The sequence below is a fragment of the Battus philenor genome, unplaced genomic scaffold (genome assembly GCF_028537555.1).
Source record: "Battus philenor isolate CCGP_79_NKW_IND1 unplaced genomic scaffold, ilBatPhil1.0.hap1 SCAF_15, whole genome shotgun sequence".
In the NCBI taxonomy this organism is placed as follows: Eukaryota; Metazoa; Arthropoda; class Insecta; order Lepidoptera; family Papilionidae; genus Battus; species Battus philenor.
The window spans coordinates 2,043,216-2,063,544 of NW_027181677.1; the positions used below are offsets into that span (position 1 = coordinate 2,043,216).

Below are 20,329 nucleotides of genomic sequence, written 5' to 3' on the forward strand. Positions count from 1 at the left end.
CACAAGGAACATATACTTATATATGCAACATATATAGCATATATTTTGATCCTTTTAAAATGTAACTTAACTAGAATACTATTTAAAGAAGAATAACATGATTAAGTAGAGAACAGAAGAGTTTGAAAATAGAATAATAAAGCTTTAAATTCACTAGAGAAATCACAATCTATAATTTATAATTATAGTTATAGAAATATAAAATACAGATAAAATATATTCTTTGCTCACGACAAAGGACGTTGGTTTCGATACATATAGGGATATAATGGGGTACATATTTAACCTGGCAACACAAAGCTTTGAGCGTTCTATTGAACCCGTATTCGATTAAGTGTTCTAGCTGCATGCACATAAAGTCCATATTGCAACGCGTTGCGCCTTCCCTATGGTATGCGCACCGATTGCAGCACCTTGCTGGCCTGGGACAGAGAACGAAAATCATTATTATAAATAAAATTGACATTTAATAAATAAACCAAAAAAACCTATGTATTACCAAACCTACATGAGCATACAAGAATAGACGGCTTGACGATTGTCTCTCTTCCATCCCTTATACTCTACATTTGCTCTATCAGTAATGGATAATGGGTGATAGGTAATTTAATTTCAGATGAACTTATACATTAATATAAGATTTAATTATACTTATAGCATACGAAAATCAGTAATATACAGCAATCACAAATATTAATGCTTTAAATATTTATACAATATATAAATATACAATACAGTTAGTGAATACTATTAAGCAAATTCCATCATCGTCGTTTCAAATGAAGTCCATAGTTGGACATAGATCTCTCCCAGAGGTTTCAAATAAGACTGGTTGGAAGCATGCATCAAACCATCTCCAAATGACTTTAATGAGATCTTCTGTCCACATCACCTGCGAGGTGGACATAATGCGCTGCGCTCGCTGGTGTCCAGGACTTTCAGAACCTTGTATCCTCACTATCATGTCAGGAAATACAAGGTCACTGCAAGGCATAGGTCTACCCCAAACATCACCACGATGACCGATCACCTTACGTAACATACTTCAACATAATTAAAATAAATTCAACCTTATCAAGCTAAACTTATAACATAATTATGAAGCATGCTACATGAAGTCATTTAGAAAAATAATAGTAAAGAATATTTAATGGAATCAGGCGTTATCATGCGGAAGTCCATCCTAAGTAAGAAAAGGACCATTATTTAGCCACAGAATCTGTGTTTGGCACTAATCGGTGTAACATAACTCCTGAAGATGCCCCGTGGAGGGGCGAAACACGTGTTGAGTGATTTAACGGTGGCGGTTGTGTAATTCGGATTGTTTGCCGCATACGCATTTATCAGCGGGCTGACGGACGGTGCGCTTGTTGCACGACTACCACTGCATGTGCGGAAGTGGCTAAATATTGGTCCTATTTTTACATAGTAAAGAATGTAATAGAGAATATGACTTGATCTCACCTCATACTCTCTGTCAGAGTTGAGAAGCCCGGTGACGCACAGCAATTGGTACTGCCGCGCGCGAAGGGCGGAGGCTCCACGGCGTAAAAGCCTTAGAGCCGCGCCCCCCGCCGCGCCTCCACATACTACCGCACGCACCTGGATATGTTCGTAATTTTAAAACATCACCTAACTGTGAAGTCTTAACTAAACATACATTTTATATGTTTAAAAAAAAATTTAAGGGTTGAATATGTAGCTCATTTATCGGTTAAAAGCTTTAAAGCGTTGACACCTATTTACAATCATCCTGTATAAAGATGACTCTGAAATATATTTCAATTATTTTCTTTATTGGAATATGACATAATTTTTGGCAGCACAAATTCTGCAGGGACAGACAATAAAATATAATTATTTTAAAATATTGAAATGGGATTTTCAAAACATTTTGTTTCACTATGTTATTACAGTCACTTGTTATTTCTAAAGCAATTAAATTTTGGATAGGATGCAACATATATTAATTTACATAAACCCCTTAAAAGTTTTCATAACTGTAACAAATCTCTATATATTCTAACCTATAAAGTTTCTAATAAGTAACAGACACACAATGGTGTAACCAAAGCTTTTCAAAGCTCTCAAAAAGTACGAAACGTACTAATACGGGACTAAAACAAAATGGACTAAAAACTGTAGACATTTTAAATTGATTCAAAAGTGCTTGGTAACAGCCTATTTGAATAAAGAATATTTTTGTTTTGATATCTAATTCAGTTTTATAAAAAATATATATTACTGTCATCTTCGAAATAAATGAGGTAACAGATCTTTGAGCATCTGTAAACGAACTTGTACATTACATTAAATTTTGTAATAAAATTAACAATAAAATTATAAGTAGTGCTGATACAGGGTGTTTGCATGGCGGGAAATATCCATAAGTTCATAGAGCCTTACCTAATAGGGTTGTGAAAGTATGGTTAATGTGAACACGGCTTTCCAATTTAATTGGTCAAATTCATTATGTCACTAGTATTACAGGCTAGAAGACTAAATGGTATAAAACTTTATAGTGATCGGCATTTGATTTGGAATGACAAATATTAATCTGTTATAAACATATTAGGTTTTAACTACTTTATATATATGCGGTGTGTGCAATAAAGACAACGCTCTACAAAACTGATGTTTTACTCTTTTGCTCGCGTTGTAGAGAAAGGCGTTAGATACAGTTCTCGGGGCTGACGACCCGCGTACCAGGTTTAGGGGGCAACCTTATAATGGCTTTCGCCTTTACCGATCACACTCCACCCTTTCTAACTAAATTTGAAATGACCAATTCTGCTTTGAAGTGGCAGTGGTTACGCTAGGTCGGAAGACGCTAAATACAGGATGCTTGAAAAACGTTCTATTGGAAATTTATACGGAAGGCTTATGTCTAGCAGCCGACGCCTTACGAAGGGAATTATAATAATCATGAATGCATTAGAACCCTGTCAAAAATTAACTGATGCTCATTTATAATACTGATGATGGTACAATAATTTATATTCTAGAAATACCCACTTGTGCAGGCGAATGAGAGGGGTCGAGCACGAGCAGCGTCGCTTTACCGTCCTTGTGCTTTTCGTATCCTATTATTGTTCTAGAATGACCTAGAACGAATGATAAATACACGATATAAATAAATGAAACAAATGAAATTATCTATCTCATTCACACCTTCTATATTTATTAGAGAACCGTGTAAATTGAAAAAACAAGTAAATTAGTTCAGAACCGCTCTTTCATTCTTTCGGTCTCGTTCTTTACCTCTTACATTCACTTTGAAACCCAGTGTAGTAAAATCTATAAAATATGCGTCTTATTTTCAGTACATATGAACTGACTTATAACTAAGTAGGCAGTCTCTGGGGTAGGTCCGTGTTCAGCAGTGGGCATGTTACTGTTAAAACGATGACGACGAGTCCTACAGGAACGAGAATTCATATTTTTGTGTCAACTTATCAGATATACCTATTTAAATTGCATTTTCATTCTTTATTGACTAACATATAAACATATATTGCTTCAGCATTATCAGTAATAGGAGATTTAGAACGATATACATACAGTAAAGCATTTTTGTTACAACCTGTATTTAATATACTATTGAAACAAATAGCAAGTTAGTATGTTATGTATGTTGTCGTTTTATATGTTAAGAACTTCAAGCATCTATCTGCTTCATATGGAAAATACTTGTGAGACAGATAACTATATTTACCTGTGCGAGAAAGAGACTACGAAACCTACTCATATGTGGGCTGTCTCAGAATACAGTAATTTTAATGTTCATTTACTTTTAAAAATATTAATGAAATCAGGTATATGGTAAGATCATACAATCTTATATGTTATATATATATTCGAAAAATGTTTCTAATCTAGTCAGGGTTTACAGTTCATCAGCTCGTCTTACCCTGATGCTGAAGATAGAGCGGTGGTTTGAATCCGTTAGGATCCTCCTGGAAGTACCGCAGGACCCAGTCGAACAGCGCAGGGTGGCTACCGTCCGGGCTGGTGGGTTTGTGGAAATCTATCAGCTGACACCTGAAAAATCATCATCACCATTACCAGGAGGCAATGAGAAAATAGAAATGTGATATGTTATTGAAATGGTTTATAAGTATACTAACTGTATATCATAAAATCTATAATTGATAACTTTTAATATTCTAAAAATATCGTCGACATTTCAGTTCTTAGACTCCCTCTGCAATGCTTACCCCTCCCCGACGTCCCCCAAATATGGGGGGATATACCATAATAGCTATGGTTGACGGGTTGGCGACCGCATTATGTCAACATGGTAAGCAGAGGATGCTGCTGCCAATCATCTGGAAACTTGTTTGTAAGCAGTGGTAATATTACATAATTAATGTATAAATTGTGAATTATATATAAGACTATCCTGGGAATCAAACCGCCTTATGATTGCAAGTCTCAGTCCTCTACCGCTGGACTACCACTGATCACCTACAAGAATCTTCGTTTGACCATAAAAACTGTCAACTTTTTTTGTAGTTCTTAATATTATTTCGTAACTATGCCTTTTTTATTTATTAATATTTTCTTATATTAAAAGGTACAGAAGATATATCAATTGTGTAATCTCTGGTATCAAAATTTTGCATAGCCTTAAGTTAAGAAAACTTGAAAATTTCTGACCTGTCTATATATGTATATATATATATATATGTATATATATATATATATATATATATATATATATATACATATGTGTGTCTGTGTGATTTAAATTTAAAAAATTGGTAAAATTACTAATTATGTTACATAAAATTTTTACTGCATTGTATTCTATAACATTGTATTAGTGTCAAAAATATAACAAAAACTTGTTTATCGATTTATTATAATGTTGTAAATATTAAAATACAAATAAGTTTGTCTCACTTTATCCTCAGAGATGAGAGTACGGTGACAACTTCACAGGCGCCTATCCACTTGCGAGTGTTGTGTAACTTGCTGCCCAATTGCTCGGACCCCTAGAAAGAAATCAATTTATTTATTTAAATAAATATGTCAAATTTACAACGACAACAGGTATAGTAAAGATACATCAAATAATTAAAAAATAAATTTCTCCCTCAGGACTCTGAACTCTGTGGGAAGTGCTAGATTATAAGGGTTTGGCACTAATCGGTGTAACATAACTCCTGAAGATGCCCCGTGGAGAGGAGAAACACGTGTTGAGTGACTTGACGGTGGCGGTTGTGTAATTCGCATTGTTTGCTGCATACGCATTTATCAGCGGGCTGGCGGGCGGTGCACTTTGTTGCACTACTACCACTGCATGTGCGGAAGTGGTCCTTTTCTTACTTAGGATGGACTTCTGCAAGGTAACGCCTGATTCCATTAAATATATAAGGGTTCCTGCGTCACCTGTGTGTCGAAGCCCAGCTGCCAGGCGCGCTCGACGAGCAGCTGCAGGCGTGGGATGGATGGCACGCAGTCGCAGTCGCGCTCCGCCACGCCGCCCAGCAGTCGCGCGTACTGCGGGTGCCGCACCAGCGACGACAGCAGCATCTGCATGTTCCTGACACAACGTCACGACAATTATTACTATAAATACATATATATGCTATTGACACATATTTTTGTGACAAGATGAACACAATCACCTGATATTTAGTGATAACATCTATCTATATCAATGCTGCGGTTCATCATCATGTCAGCTAGTAGAAGCTCACTACAAGACATAGGTCATTACAATATCCAATCTTGGGCTGCTCACGTCCAACCATAGTTGCATTACCATTTATAACTTATTATATATGAACAGATGGCCAGTGGGGCTTTAAGGTTCTAAAGCGGAGACTATGAACTGGCTGCATAGCATAGAAGCCTTCACGCACACAGGTGACCTTGTGAATTACAGTAGGACAAACAGCCTTTCTCACCTGTAACCGCAGCCCCAGCCTCTGTCTCCATAAGTACTTGCATAGTGGTCCACTGCACTACACAGGTAGGTCTTAGCAATGCTTGGATTTTGTGCATTCAATTGAGCTATCCTCTCGAGAATCCCTGAAAACATATTTGCAATTAAAGACTTTTTTTTACAAGTTTATGTAAATTGAAAACTTGACTTTATATTTTGCACACTTTTTTTTTTGGCAAGTTGTGTAACTGTGCTGATGACATATTTTCCATAAAAACCAATTGATTTGTCACCGCACCAAAATCGAGAATTTGAATACTAGATGGCAAAAGGTTGTTCATAAGGAAGGTAAATATATTGTTGATTGAAAATAAAAACTTGTTAAAAATGTAGTCGTGTGAATTTAATTTAAGAAAGCGACATTACTTTTCAGTCCCCCAAATATTATAAAAAAAAAGGAAAAAGCCTAAAATTAACCTATTTTCACAGGCTTGTAATGTTTAAAGACTTAATGCTGTTCAATTAAGAGTAGTAATATTATAGTCGAAAACCCAAACAAAGTTTGTTCATATATGCATGTAAATATAGAAACGACGTAAGCCAACTCTAGCTCCACATAAATGTGTTTATAGCTCAGTCAATTTCCGTTGGGGCAATAATCAAAGGACCAATAAAATTTCTTCCTAAATAGGAAAGGTAGTACTAGAGAAGAAATGTCAAGAAATATATCAATAATTTAAATTTATACATGTTTTATTATAAAGCACTAGTCAAAATTAAAATATAAGTTTCTATTAACACTATTTTTTACAGTTAGTATTTGTTTTATATTGAATTAACTCAAGTCAATTGATTGTACTTACCGTTTGTCCTTGATGAACCAGTGTCTCTGCCGGTTGCGGAGGCCCGTCGGAGCCCCACGCTGCGTTCGTAATACCCTGCCACAGACAGGGCTCCACTATACACAGCTCGCTTCAAGCTGTTGGTAGCGCGGTTCGTGTAGCCTTCTTCATCTTCCTCCTCCATACCATACTGTGCCTGAAAGTAATTTTTGGTGTTCAGACTTGTGTACAGTTGTTATAAAGACAGCACACATACGCATCACGTGAATTTGTACCTATATCACTATATCATCAAACCTATATATGTATATATATGTATATGTATATATATATATATATCACCATCACAATGTCTTTGGAACCACACCATAAGTTTTTTTTCCTCTCGGTCCCGCTATAATTTTTAGGACTGATAGTTTACTATTATAAACAATTCATTTTTATTTTTTTGTTTCCCTTCTCCTATCTAGTCCTTCCCAATTTCTGTTACTACATCTTCTTACATTCATGACATTTTTTTAATGCTCTTACTTTTATTTATTTAAAAACAAACATTTTTTGGATAACGGCTAACATAATGCCGACGGCATTCTCTGCCCATTAACCGTTTGGGAAGTTAAATTTAGATTTCTTTTTATTTCCCGACCTTATATCTAAATACTTATTCTTATTAATAATTCTTGTATTGTATTTAATTCGTGGCTTTATTTCCCATCAGGGAGGCAATGGCGCCAATTTCAACACTTTCCTCAAAAAAAAAAACTAGAGGACATGCAACATCATAATGCATGGGTCCTTAAGCGTTCAGAAAACAAAAAAGCCTGCAGAATAATAGTAGCGGAGACTTACATAAACAACCCCTTATGAGGAAAGGATTAAGAAGATAAACAATAAAAAAACATGAAGAGTAATGTGATTTATTATAAAATTCTTACTCGTAGTAACTGGAACTCATGTTCTTCTCGATTCTTCTGAGCTTCTCTTTCAGCTGCTGTCAAGCCAGATGAACCATTCTCTCCTTTCTCAAAATGTTCTTCTATGTGTTGAATCTGCAAAAATATATTAAGTATATAAACATTTTGTTACATTATATTTTATTTAGACCCTTAAACTGGGTGGTAGATGTGGCTTTTAGGGGCTCTTGAATAAAGTCACAAGTTAATTCTCTGCTCCGTGTGCCTATTGAAAGACCCTCAGTAGCTTCCATTCTTCTTCTTTCCTATCTTGAGTAACTCTTCTCCATTTAAGCACTACAGTTATTACTAGCTTATTCCCCCCTATGCTTTCGTTATTATCCACATTTTATTTTGCTGTCTGTTTGTTGCCATTCTATTTTATTTTGGCTCCACATTTCATGTTTACATAATACACATACATAATTTTCCAGGAAGTAGTATAGGAAGTTGGTTCTGAACTAAAAATCTTGCATCGAGATCTATTCTTCCAAAATGTTGGTCAGTGTGGTTTTAGTACCTACTGGAACATTTCCGATGCAGTCTTTCCTTTCAGTTGGTCATACTACATTCTAAACTTTATTTTGTAAGAGACCATATTGCATGACAATAGGAGATTTATTAGTTTATTCAAAGGTTATATAATAATTTATAAACATACTAAACAAATTAATGTAACGTATTTTTATACGACAAAATTTAATTACTTATATGAAAAAGAAAAAAAAAACTCGCAAAGCATAAATTTTGTCCACAAATCCTTCATAGCAAATATTATCTTAGACTTTCCTTTTCTAAGTTTTAGATATAAAATTAATGGTATATTAATAAATAAATCTTATTTTAAATTCATGAGACTTGGTTGTTCACTCATTTGAAAGGTTGATATTATAAAACATAGCTCAAATGTTGTTAAATTTCATCTAAAAAGAGCATCTGTTTAGTTTCCAGCTGGTTTTTCTCAGCTAATTGTTTCAAGCAGGTGGTGCTAACGCCTGTAGACTAAGATCTTCGTCCAGGGAGTTGCCAATAATGGCCTATATATACAAAACGTGGTGGTAGCAATCGAATCTGAAGTGAGGAGATCCACAGACGTCCACAAATTCACTGAAGTAGCTTCAAGATTTGCCCATTTAAAGTGGCAGTGGGGAGGCACATTGCTCATGAAACCGGTTATTGGTGCTGTAAGGTGCTAAACTGGGAGTCTGTGGACAAGGCGTGGGTAGACCCCTACTACATGGATCAAGGACATAGTTAAAGTCAGCACAAAATCGGTCACAGTGATGATCTTTCAATGTGATCATAATAAAAACTTATTATTCATTTAAAAGTTTTTTTTTATCGGAATGTGTGCAAAGGTGAAATTGTAACATATACAATAAACATTGTTAAATTTCATTTAAAAGAGCAACTGTAGTGTTTCGGGCCAGAGCTTCTTAGCAGATCAGGATTCCGAGCTTCCCCACAGACAGACTAACTTTTTATATGTTAATAATAATTGACAATTCAAAAGTGTGTGTAATGGCACATTTAAAATTCATAAGGTAAGTGTATATTAAATAATTGTAGAAAATTCTTTTTAACTCAATGAATTAGTATTTTAACCATGATCAATTCAAGCAATTCAACACATTAGACAATATTTCAAAGGTGACAATGGTCAACTCACCAATTCATGTTCAGAGAGTGGCAACGGTTGACAACACACTGGACAGTTGCTGACAGGACTTTCTTCCATCATCACTACATCATCGCATGATGCATTGTCTAGTTGTTCCTATAAAAAATTAAAAATCATTTCACAAGTTTGCCTCATTAAAAAACATATTTGCTCATCACTAATATTATGATACAAGCTGAAAACTAAATGAGATCATTAATTTGGTAAATTAATTTTCAAAGGGGTAGAAACCAATTTTTCAGAGAAAATATAAATAAAAAACTGAATTTGGAAGTCAACGGTGGTCTTTAAATATACTTGGGGTTACCCAATCAACCAAGAGTATGACAAACATTAATCCCTAGTGCTGTCACGCTCGCACAATACATACCACATGCAGACCTGTGCGGGTTCACTCACCCATTACTTGTACTATGCAAAATATTTAGATATAGAGGCAAAATAAAGAAGCCAAAAAGAAGCAAGAGAGGCAAAGAACAAATCAGCATAGAAACAGGCCAGAAGAGAATCAGAAACCAAATTGATTAGCAACAAAAGTTTCTTATATGTTCGACAAACTTTTACTTAAAGACATCTCTTACAATTACATGTTTTTATTTTAACCAATCAAGATATGATTACAAAAGCCACATTTTAGAGCCGTTAAGGAATAAGTTGTTTTATTCAAACAATTGATGGGAGACAAAATCAAACAAAGTGGAAATCAACAGAACATAAACAAGAAGACCTAAAAAAGGTGCAATATCCTAACATAGTACTTAAAAAGTTTTAAAATGTAAAGAGGTAGACAGCTCCAGCATTGGAAGGATAACAATAAGAATAACAATGGACAATAAGTGGATGAAAATGAGGGACTCCCTTGCCCAAAGGCATACAAACATAAAGAGTGATACAAAAATAATCATGTAAATTTCATAAACTCTGTAATATAAATGTATAATATAAGGTTAAAAATAAATAAAATATATAAATGAACATCTGATTTTTAAATCTTTTTGTATTCAATTCAATGCAAGCTAAATGCTTTTTGTTTATTCCTTGATTGTATTTGTTTTTTTTTGTTTTTAATTAGATTTTTTGTCCTATTCTAATTTTGAGAGTAACATTAAATAAAAAGTAATAATAAATGGAAGATCTTCATGACTGTCTATAATAACTGGTATAATATTAATTACTATAAATTCATAACTGTTAGTATAAATTAATGATATTAACCACTATTGGTGGTTCAGTATAAAATTAATAAATATGTATATACACTCTAACTGTGTCTACACATAAAGTATGTTTTTGAACATGAAATGGTGGATGGCATTAATACAAATTTTAATTATGTGCTAAAGTTTAAATATGTAATACAAAAATAGTGAAATAAAAAATACACATCGTTTTTTTGGTCTAATAACTCTCTTCAAAAACTGTAACAAATCCTTCTATGTAATAAAGTTCCACAACATACCTCCTTTTTTAATTTAAGCTCTGAAATCTAATTGATTACAGATAATTTAAATTTGAATTATTTTTTAAAATGGATTGTCATTTGCAAATGTATGATTTTCGTTTATATATTTTATACATATTCAAGTACATTATCACTTACAATATAATAATGGAATTAAATTTGAATTAATTAATGTACTTACGGATTTCTGTGGGCTCAATATATCTCTGTGTTCGACGTTAACATGCACTTCAACTTCTGGCCCGCTGGCAAACTCCCTCTCGCATATTGGGCATTGAAACGACGAGGAGTGTGGTCCGGGAGACATCGCCATCGCGCTCAAAGCCAACGTGGGGTTGTCCAAGGTCAGAGTAGCATTGCTTAATCCCACGGTAATATTTTCTGTTACATTTGCGTTGGCATTCGCATTTGAAAGAACGGAGGGTGATGTGAGGTCGAAGTGAGCCCTGTTTATGTGTTCCTCCAATTTCCTCGGGCAAGTTGATGTGAAATCGCATAACAGACACTGTAATTTGTAAAATAACCGGTAATTTATCCTTTGTTTCTATTTCGCGCTATATCGTCTGCCATAATTTAAATTTGAATTTTGATATCGAAATTTGACATAAACGAGTTTTGACAGTATGATTCTGTGTTGTCATCCTAAATAAACTATTACTTAATATGTCAATAATAAAACTATTCCGTTGGATGAATTAATAAAATTAAATTATCTTTTTTATATATATTGTTTATTTTGCTATTGCGTTTATTGCATTTACAAACTCAGATAATTCGAAAACATTAAGAAGCTTAAATTACTTAATTTTCGTGTGTATATATTACAATAAATATATCTTTTGGGGGAACTGCATTAAAATTTTCGAACAAAAGTATTCATAAATAAAAATAATTTATATATGTTTGGAAATATATATAATCCGATACAACAATACATCTATTTATTTCAAAATTCATTTCTACAAACTGGATATTCACTTATAACTGAATTGTAGCCTTATAACAGAAAACGTTTTTTGTAACTAAAAAGTATCGGGATGTGAATGGGTGAGCGAGACAGATATCTGTGCGAATGCGACGACGAATTGAATTTGCTAAATCCATTTACCTAATTTATCTGGTAATAACTTTATGAACCCGCCTCCATCATTTAAGAACGTTCATGAACGTTGACGAATTGATCTTACCCTCAATAATCCTAATTTCTAAGAAATATTTAAAATACTTTATTTTCGCAACAATACAATTTAAAAGGCAATGCAAATCTACAAGTGTAACTCCACACTTGCACGTATGCGCCCACTCAGACGCATGGATGCATGCAAATGCACAAACTCACTCACGCCGAAACGAAGTGCGTTTTTTAGTCATTGGTATATTTTCTATAATCTCTTTAGATTTCTCTTTTCTAAAGAAAGAATAATAATGAAATATCTTTGAAAATTATATATTTGTTTGTAATTTATACTCATTAATTAAAATTTTAGTTATTATTAATCAAAAATTATTATTAGTAGCGATATTATCTTTTCATAGTTTAGAATTATACATAACGAAGTTACTTATTTCTCTAGCTTAATGTAAATATAAGTTAATGTGTATTCATTACAATGTAAATATCAGAGAAAAATGCCCAAAACAAGATTTTAATTTAAAGAATCTAGCATGTTCGCTTTGGCGCCATCGCTAATACGATTCTGTTGATTAAAAAACAAAATACAACACTCTTTCGGTGATAAACCCATAATGTTTTTAATTTAAACGACTTAGCATTTTGGTTATAAAATTTTTAAATAAAGAGAAAGAATCAAAACGTGATTAATTAATGTCGTGATTAAAAAGATGCTACACCGAAAGTCAATTGACTGTCCGTATGTTTCTTTGCTTTTTTTAATTATAACAAACATACAATACCTGAACTGTTGGACTCGGTGTTGGTGGCGATTTTTTCGGAGTGTTAGCCTTCAACTTAAGCGCTAGTTGAGACCGCAGCGGGGATCCTTGGCCCGCGCTTGCCATAGACAACTAAAATTAAAAAAATGACAAATATTTTCTTTAATTGCAAGATACTATTCATTGCGTGTTTTTTTATCTGCTGCTCTAAAATAAATAAAACCTATTTTTGATTTTATCATCATTTCAGTCACGTGCACTGCCAGATATAGACCTACTTCATAGATTTAAAATAGGACCTGTTGGTATCGGCCTGCAGCCAAAGTCTTCCAGTACAAGGTCTGTCATCAAACGCCGTGACTTTATTGGTTTAAACCTACCAGTTTACGTAAAAAACATGTACTAATGTTCACTACTGCTTTTATGAAAAACGTTATATAGCAATAAATTAATGCTGTAATAAAGAAACAGATGTATTCTAGTGGTTAAATACGATGTGACCTAGGTCGCAAGTCGCAGGATCATTTCCTAAACAAAACATAAGAAAATTTCAGCTCCTAATATTCTATCTAAGATTCATCATTATTTCAGTGGTACGACGTCCTCTACTGGGCATAGATTTAGAGGATATGTACATCCAATAAGACTGGATAGAAGTGGTCTGCATCCAGGGCTTTCTGAGGACTTTAACGAGGCTATGTGTCCATCTTGTAGATGGAAGCTCTACCGCTGCACTTGTTGATTTGCAGTCCCTCAACCTTAAGGCCACGCTGCCAACTATCCAGCTAACTTCAACTTCCTTGTCAATGATCCTGAATTATTATTTCATACATTTAAAAAGAGTATATAACATCTCTTTAGATATTCGTTATAGCATCACATAGCCTCTTGAACAGCGCATTGGGAATGCGCTCGGCGAGACTGCGGATGGAATTTTGTATTATATACAATAATACAAACTTCATAGAGAATGATATGTTTTATTACCTTATTTTTATTCGGAGAACCTTCGTAGTTATCAGTGTTATGGCTGGGACTGGAATGCACACCTGGAAGTTTTGTTTTGAGTCAAATTCCAATTATGTATTTATTTATATATATAGCGCTTTTAATATAATTTATGTATAACTGCGAACTTAAAGCCGTAAGGCATTCTCATCAATTAATGAAGGTAGTTTAAACAAGATATCATAAAAGAAGAAAAAGAAAAATAATATCTAAGTACATAATATTATTTCGAAATCAATCTTATAGATAATATTAATATAACACGCTTAAGACATCAGTAAAATATTAATTGACATTACAATTAATAAAAAAGAAAATAAATTTAAACAAAACTATAAGTAAATATCTTAGGAGATATCTAAAGTGATTTATAATTGATTGATGGATTTTTATAAAGTCCGTTCTGGCAGCCTTGTGGTTGTAGCTGGAGCCTTTAATTTTATCGTCCTATTGCTAACCGAACTTCAAGTCTTCCATTTAAATGAATACAGATAATCTCCTTACAATTAAAGATCTCGAGCCTTAAAGGGTCTTAAAAGTTTCATGTGCCATAAGCTTGCGAAACTGAGGTCCGCTAGATATATTACAAAAGTTATAACCGTTGATGATTGAGCCATCTCCATTCCTTTATCGAACTAAAGGCGCAGGCAAAGATTCATCCATACGTTGTTGACATACCCTAAAGTCGAATTAAGCAGTTTGACAGCTCGTTTTTGGTGAGAGTCGCCAAGATTTGAAACGACCTGCCTCGGTCTATTTTTCCTGACGAGTTGAACTCTGGAGTCTTTAAGAGTATGGTGAACAGGTTCCTTTTGGATGGACTTGTACCATCTTCGTCTTCATCTACAATTTCCATCAGGAGAGATGGAAGACAAACACCTATTCCATTACAACTAGATGTAAAAAATAACCAGGTAAGAGGCTTCATATAGTCACCAGATTAAACTGTTTAGTCTGGTAGCTATCTGCAGGTTTGGAACGGTTGATTGTTAAAAGCGATAAGCCTTATCAGAAGGCTCAAGTTCACCCAGATGACGATTGTGAAGACGATGACTGCAAATGAAGTAAACCGAAGAAGAACTAATCACCAACTTAGCAAGAATTTCTCGACTTAAGTGTCGATGGGCGAAGCACATCGTGCAACCGTCGGTCATTCAGACCGAAAGGTTCTCTGGTGGTGATGACGAACCATTAAGCGTGGTGTGGGTAGACCTTCCAGTAGGTGGATCGATGACCAGGCCGCTGCAAGTCGCTGGATACAGGTAGCGTAATATTGGTAATCGAGGCGATGTTCAGGGTGGGCCTATAGCTTCAAAATCAAAACATTCTTTTACTCTGTGTTGTGTGTACAGCGGACTGGCGGGCGGTGCACTTTGTTGCACAACTACTACTGCATGTGCGGAAGAATGTGGCTAAATATCGGTTCTTTTCTCACAAAACATTCTTTATTCAAATATGCTATTACAAAAAGTTTCGAATGGTCAGTCAACATAAAATGTCGGTATTCGTGTCCCTATAGGAAGCTACCACCAGCTCTATCAAAGTCTATCGGTTGACATCGATCGAAAGGGACAAGTACCCTTCCTTTGACCACCCTCTATGAGAGCGTTTGTGGGTGATGGCGACGACCACCAGACTCGACAAGGGATATGATCACCTATCAGACCGCCAACGTGCGCTATAACTTCGGTGCAACACAATCAAGGTGGATTTATAGGTGGAGTAGCGATGGTGTAGACTGCATTTGCAGTATTCTACGTGTCTTTGGTGGAGATAAAATGAGTGGGTTACGGGATCCTGGATCTGATCAGTGAAGGCGTTTTTAGGACGCTTACTGTCTTACTTAGAAGGGGGAAAGATTTAAATATTTTTAGTCAGAGATGTTAAAGTTGAAGGCGTTAAAAGATAAACAACGAGGGTCTTTGAACTCATTTTGGAGAGCAAAAGAATACTGCTTCGAAACTAAAAACAGATTTAATATTTTGCTTACTTTTATATTATACTACACAAGGTTAGATACTATGGCAAATAGAAACAAAATTCTAATGTCAAATTTGACATTTAAGCAACGTAAAAAAAAGAAAATGACACAATTAGGTAGCACAATCTTGTAATGGAGAATTCAGGTCGGCTAATATTAGTGCCAAGTGGCATTTGCTGATACTGCGGGTTCTAGGGGCCCGGTCAGAGGGAGGCTTAGTATAAACCTCTTTTAAGGTTGTGTAGCTAGGGGTAGTCCTGATCTATCTATCTCGCCGGCTAACCAGACGCCATGACGGATTACAAATTGTTACCTATCTTGCCTAAATTTTTAATATATATTTAATATAAATTTCGTATTCAAAAGTTTTTAATCCTTTTAATTCTTCTCATAATCAAGTACGAGCCGGGCCAGGTCATTGTCTTGTTTTCCATCACCATATACATAACGCATTGAAAATGATCATTGAGGATCCTTTGTGCAAATAATGATAAACGTACTTAAATATGTAGAAGAAACTTGGCGCACAAAAAATATCTTAAAACAAAATGTTTAGTACCCCTTAAGATATCAAATTAAACATTTGAATCTTGTTTACGTTTAGTTATTCAAATTCAAAATATCTTTATTCAAGAAGACATTTACTTCCACTTTTGATATCGACAACTATTTTAATTAAATAAATTTGTATGATACAAAAGGACAGTTTTGTTAGTCCGTGATTAAGCTATCACCAGGTAGATGATTAACCGACCAGAAACTCATCAACTCATTTCTTTAATCATACTTTTAATTATATCAGCCGATCATCGCTCACTGCAAGTTATAGGCCTTTCCGAAATATCGCCACGATGCGCTCGCGTACAACCTTAACTATGTTGTCAGTTCACTTAGTGGGGAGGGGTGGGGAGGCTACGAGTTGGTTGACAACCTCTCGTCTCCAATCACCTTTAGTTGCAAGAGCGTTATGACCCGCCCAGGGAGATTAAGACGAGCAATTCTTCGAGCTATGTCTGTTGTTCTGCGGATCTCCTCATTTTTGCTTGATTGGTCTCTGGCTGACTTCAGCCTTTTTACAAGGCCCATAATCACCGACCACGTCTCCACGTAGGACACCACCGGTCAAAGAAATTTGTCTTCAATCATTGGGTACTTTAATCGAGAAGATTTTAAAAAGATTTGTACCTAATTTGTGTATTTTATTAAAGACAAAATTTTTTTGGTACTTTTATAAAAAAGAACTGACAACACTGAAAATTTATCGTTGAATGTCATTTCTCAACTGTCAGTTATGAATATTACGCGCCAAAACACATAACCTTAAACGATAAGAGTTTTATACGAATGTGCATAAAAACAATCAACTCACCTTTCCTTTCGTGACCATTCATAATTTCGCCGTCACTGGAACTCTCCCGGCTGTGATTTTTTTTCGGTATAACGCCATTACTTATATTAATGTTCTTCAATCCATTACATAGATTAATATTTTTAGGCGAACGTGAGCATCTATCGTCGTCCTTTTCACTCTTATGGTAATTATCCTTTTCCTGATATCCATTGTGGTAATTAATATTCTTTGATATGGCGCCGTTATGGAATGACGTAGATGACATATCAGGACTATGCCAACCGTTGATTGACCCTGGCGTATTATAACTGCAACTGTCTGTTGTCGTCATTTTTGAATCTTCATCGAAACTATAAACACGATACATTATTATTACATTGAACGCTATGTGAAAAATCGAGTATTTACAAATATGCTTTGCGGTTCACCAATAAACCATCTCTTATTGAGAGTATCAAACAAAACGCAATTAAAACCAAGCCACGTAGTGCTACGCGGACAGCTTGGTATTTAAATCTAATAAAAACCATTAACTTTCAGATCTTTTGATATATCGCTAAAACCAGACGATAAACGTTACCTTTATTTTTAATTAATTTTTATTTATTGTATATTTAAACCGTATTTCACATACTTTGGAATGTAAATATTATTTATAAAAGATAATCGAGTTTCTCATTTAGACTGTCCAAATGGTACACGCTAATCACACTGGTGGGCCGTAAAGCATACGTGTTAATAAATGGCAATGTTCCTCTTAAGTTATAAAACACAACAATACGCAATTATCAATTTTTAACATCTGAATAAAATGAATGCGTACTTCCTTTGGTCACGATACAAACTGAAACCGATTTCATTATTTTCTTATCACTTTTCTTTTATTTCGTAGAATACTCTCAAGGAAAAAAAAAAAATTAAAAAGTAACTAAATAACTATACTGGCTGTCAAAACTACGTTTTTGACAATTAGCTTTGAACTTTTTCTTGCGCGTTTGACAGTTCAGGCTGAGAGCAGAAGGCAGAATGGTGTTATATTAATTTAGTTTTTTCGACAGGAATGTAACAGGCCAATAACTTCTAGCAATAAATTCTATTCGGACAGCTAGTTATCATTAGCAAAAAATATCGCGATTATTTAGAGAAAGAAATGCTTCTGCCCATTTTCAAATTCACGCAAAAAAAAATGTCATACCATGTCTTTTTAAATTGATTTACACGAAAATATTTTTGATTAAACGATATATTTATAGTTACTTACACTTTACTTCATAAACTTTGAATATAATTAAAGCATTATTAAGGTCATTTTTGTATATGCAGACAATTCGACCTACATTTTAAAATTTTGTGGAAACGGGAAGAGTTCTCTTTTATTCCTATAAATGAAGATTTTCTTACCTAGGACTTTGATCGTCGATAAAGGCCATCAGCTCTCTTTCCGGTGTCAAATAATGAAGATGAGCTCTTTGGACATGACCAACGAGTTGAGTTTGAGGCACTGTGCAATCACAAAACGGACAATCCGGACGTCCGGCTACGTGGGCTTCCAGGGTATGGGTCCGCATACCCTCGTCAGTCAAACCTTCAGCTCCACAAAGCTCGCATGTATATGGAAACGGGCTACTCGACATGGTGATAGAAGAAACTATAACAGATAATTTATTTATTTCATAACTACAGAAACATTTAAATGAACAAAAAATTTGTGATCATAAAATTATTACATTTAAAAATTACGTAACTATGTAAATAGATTGAATAACTTTTTTATTTCTCTGAATACATAAAAAAGTAATAAAATGCGCAACTGCATTGAAAATGAAATTGATTATATTACCTAATGAGTTAACATAGTAACCATTCACAACAAATTAGGGTGAAGTGTCAAATCGATAAATTTACCGCAGTTTTGTTTTCAAGGAAAACGCGGCATTATCTGAATTCTTAGGCAAATAATTATTCCACTATATCAATAAATACACACATATATAAGTCATTTATAAACATATATTAATAATAATATTATATTTCTACAATTAGAAGTGAAAAAACCTTAATAAACATACACGATATGTACTCACATTCCTGTTTTTTATTGTCAATATTTGTAGGAATTTAAATGAATTTTTCTTATTACACTATCTAAATGGCTTGTTACTTGTGTTATAGGTAACTATAAATGACATTTTCTAACATTAAATTGTACATTAAACAGCTAAAGATCACAACTCGCGAAAGAATCGCCATTCATGAAATTTAGACATTGAAGAAGGAATTGCTACGCATGCGGAAACTACAGATACAGGTCGCGCCCTCTGGCTAGTTATGTAGGACATACGGAAGTATTTTAAATGTCATAAATGTCAAACTTTAAAAAAAAGTAATAACTTTTTTTTAACAAGAAGGTTTGTTTTTATATTTGTCCAAGAAAACTTATATACTACACAACATAATACTATATAAATAATATGCAAAAAAATTAATTATAAACACTTTCATATATATTTTTAAACATATTTTATAAATGAATACTTTTAATGAATAAAAAAATGCAGTGTCTATAAAACTGTCACTTACAGAGTGTATATTCTGCCATCTATTGAGGGCTATGAAGATTGCTTGTCACGTACATTTTTTAGTAATAGTTCTTAGAATTTAACAGATTGCGTTGTAATGCATATCATACGTAAGACATTACAAAATTATATTTTACGATGCTGTTCAGGTAAATAATCGGCTAATTCTAAAAAATCACAATTTTTTTATCTCATAATTTGGTGTAATTAATATCTTTATTTAGTCTACAAAACTATCCTCAAACCAATCTAGAACCACAGTATTCAGTTTAGGGGTAGAGCTTGCAATAGATATGTTTAAATACTAAAGAAATTTTAGACAAAACCACTGAGAGTCATGCTGTATATATCTGGCTATGTTAGCAACAAGTTTATATGATGACATGAAGATCCATACCGTGATATAGGAGATAATATGACATAGCAGGAATAACCATACGAGAATGCTAACATCGAGGAACTAGCATCAAAGCTGGAGATCGCAGGAAATGTCACGCATTCCTGAACGAAACGGCATAGTATACATACGCTAGTAGTAAGATTTGACAGCGAATGATAGGAATACATACAGATTACTTCTGATACTTCACCTTTAAAAATCGACATTATCCTAGCAGAATGGATTATTGTACGATATATGTACAGAAAAGAAATTGAAGTATAGATACTATACTATTATAAAAAAG

At 34.1% G+C, this 20,329-nt stretch overlaps 1 protein-coding gene across 1 annotated transcript; it reads right to left on the reverse strand.

Annotated features, from left to right (window-relative positions):
• Positions 1–236: 236 nt before the first annotated feature.
• Positions 237–19,217, reverse strand: LOC137918912 (zinc finger-containing ubiquitin peptidase 1-like). The gene is made up of 16 exons (XM_068761847.1): positions 19,149–19,217; positions 18,466–18,712; positions 17,083–17,414; positions 13,712–13,773; positions 12,746–12,856; positions 11,013–11,336; positions 9,358–9,465; positions 7,671–7,784; positions 6,757–6,931; positions 5,916–6,039; positions 5,395–5,548; positions 4,906–4,997; positions 3,911–4,041; positions 3,016–3,104; positions 1,465–1,602; positions 237–422 (listed from the first exon to the last, which is right to left on the reverse strand). The coding sequence occupies exons 2-16, from the start codon at positions 18,696–18,698 to the stop codon at positions 387–389; spliced, it is 2,223 nt and encodes a 740-aa protein (XP_068617948.1). The 5' UTR covers positions 18,699–18,712; positions 19,149–19,217; the 3' UTR covers positions 237–386.
• Positions 19,218–20,329: the final 1,112 nt, after the last annotated feature.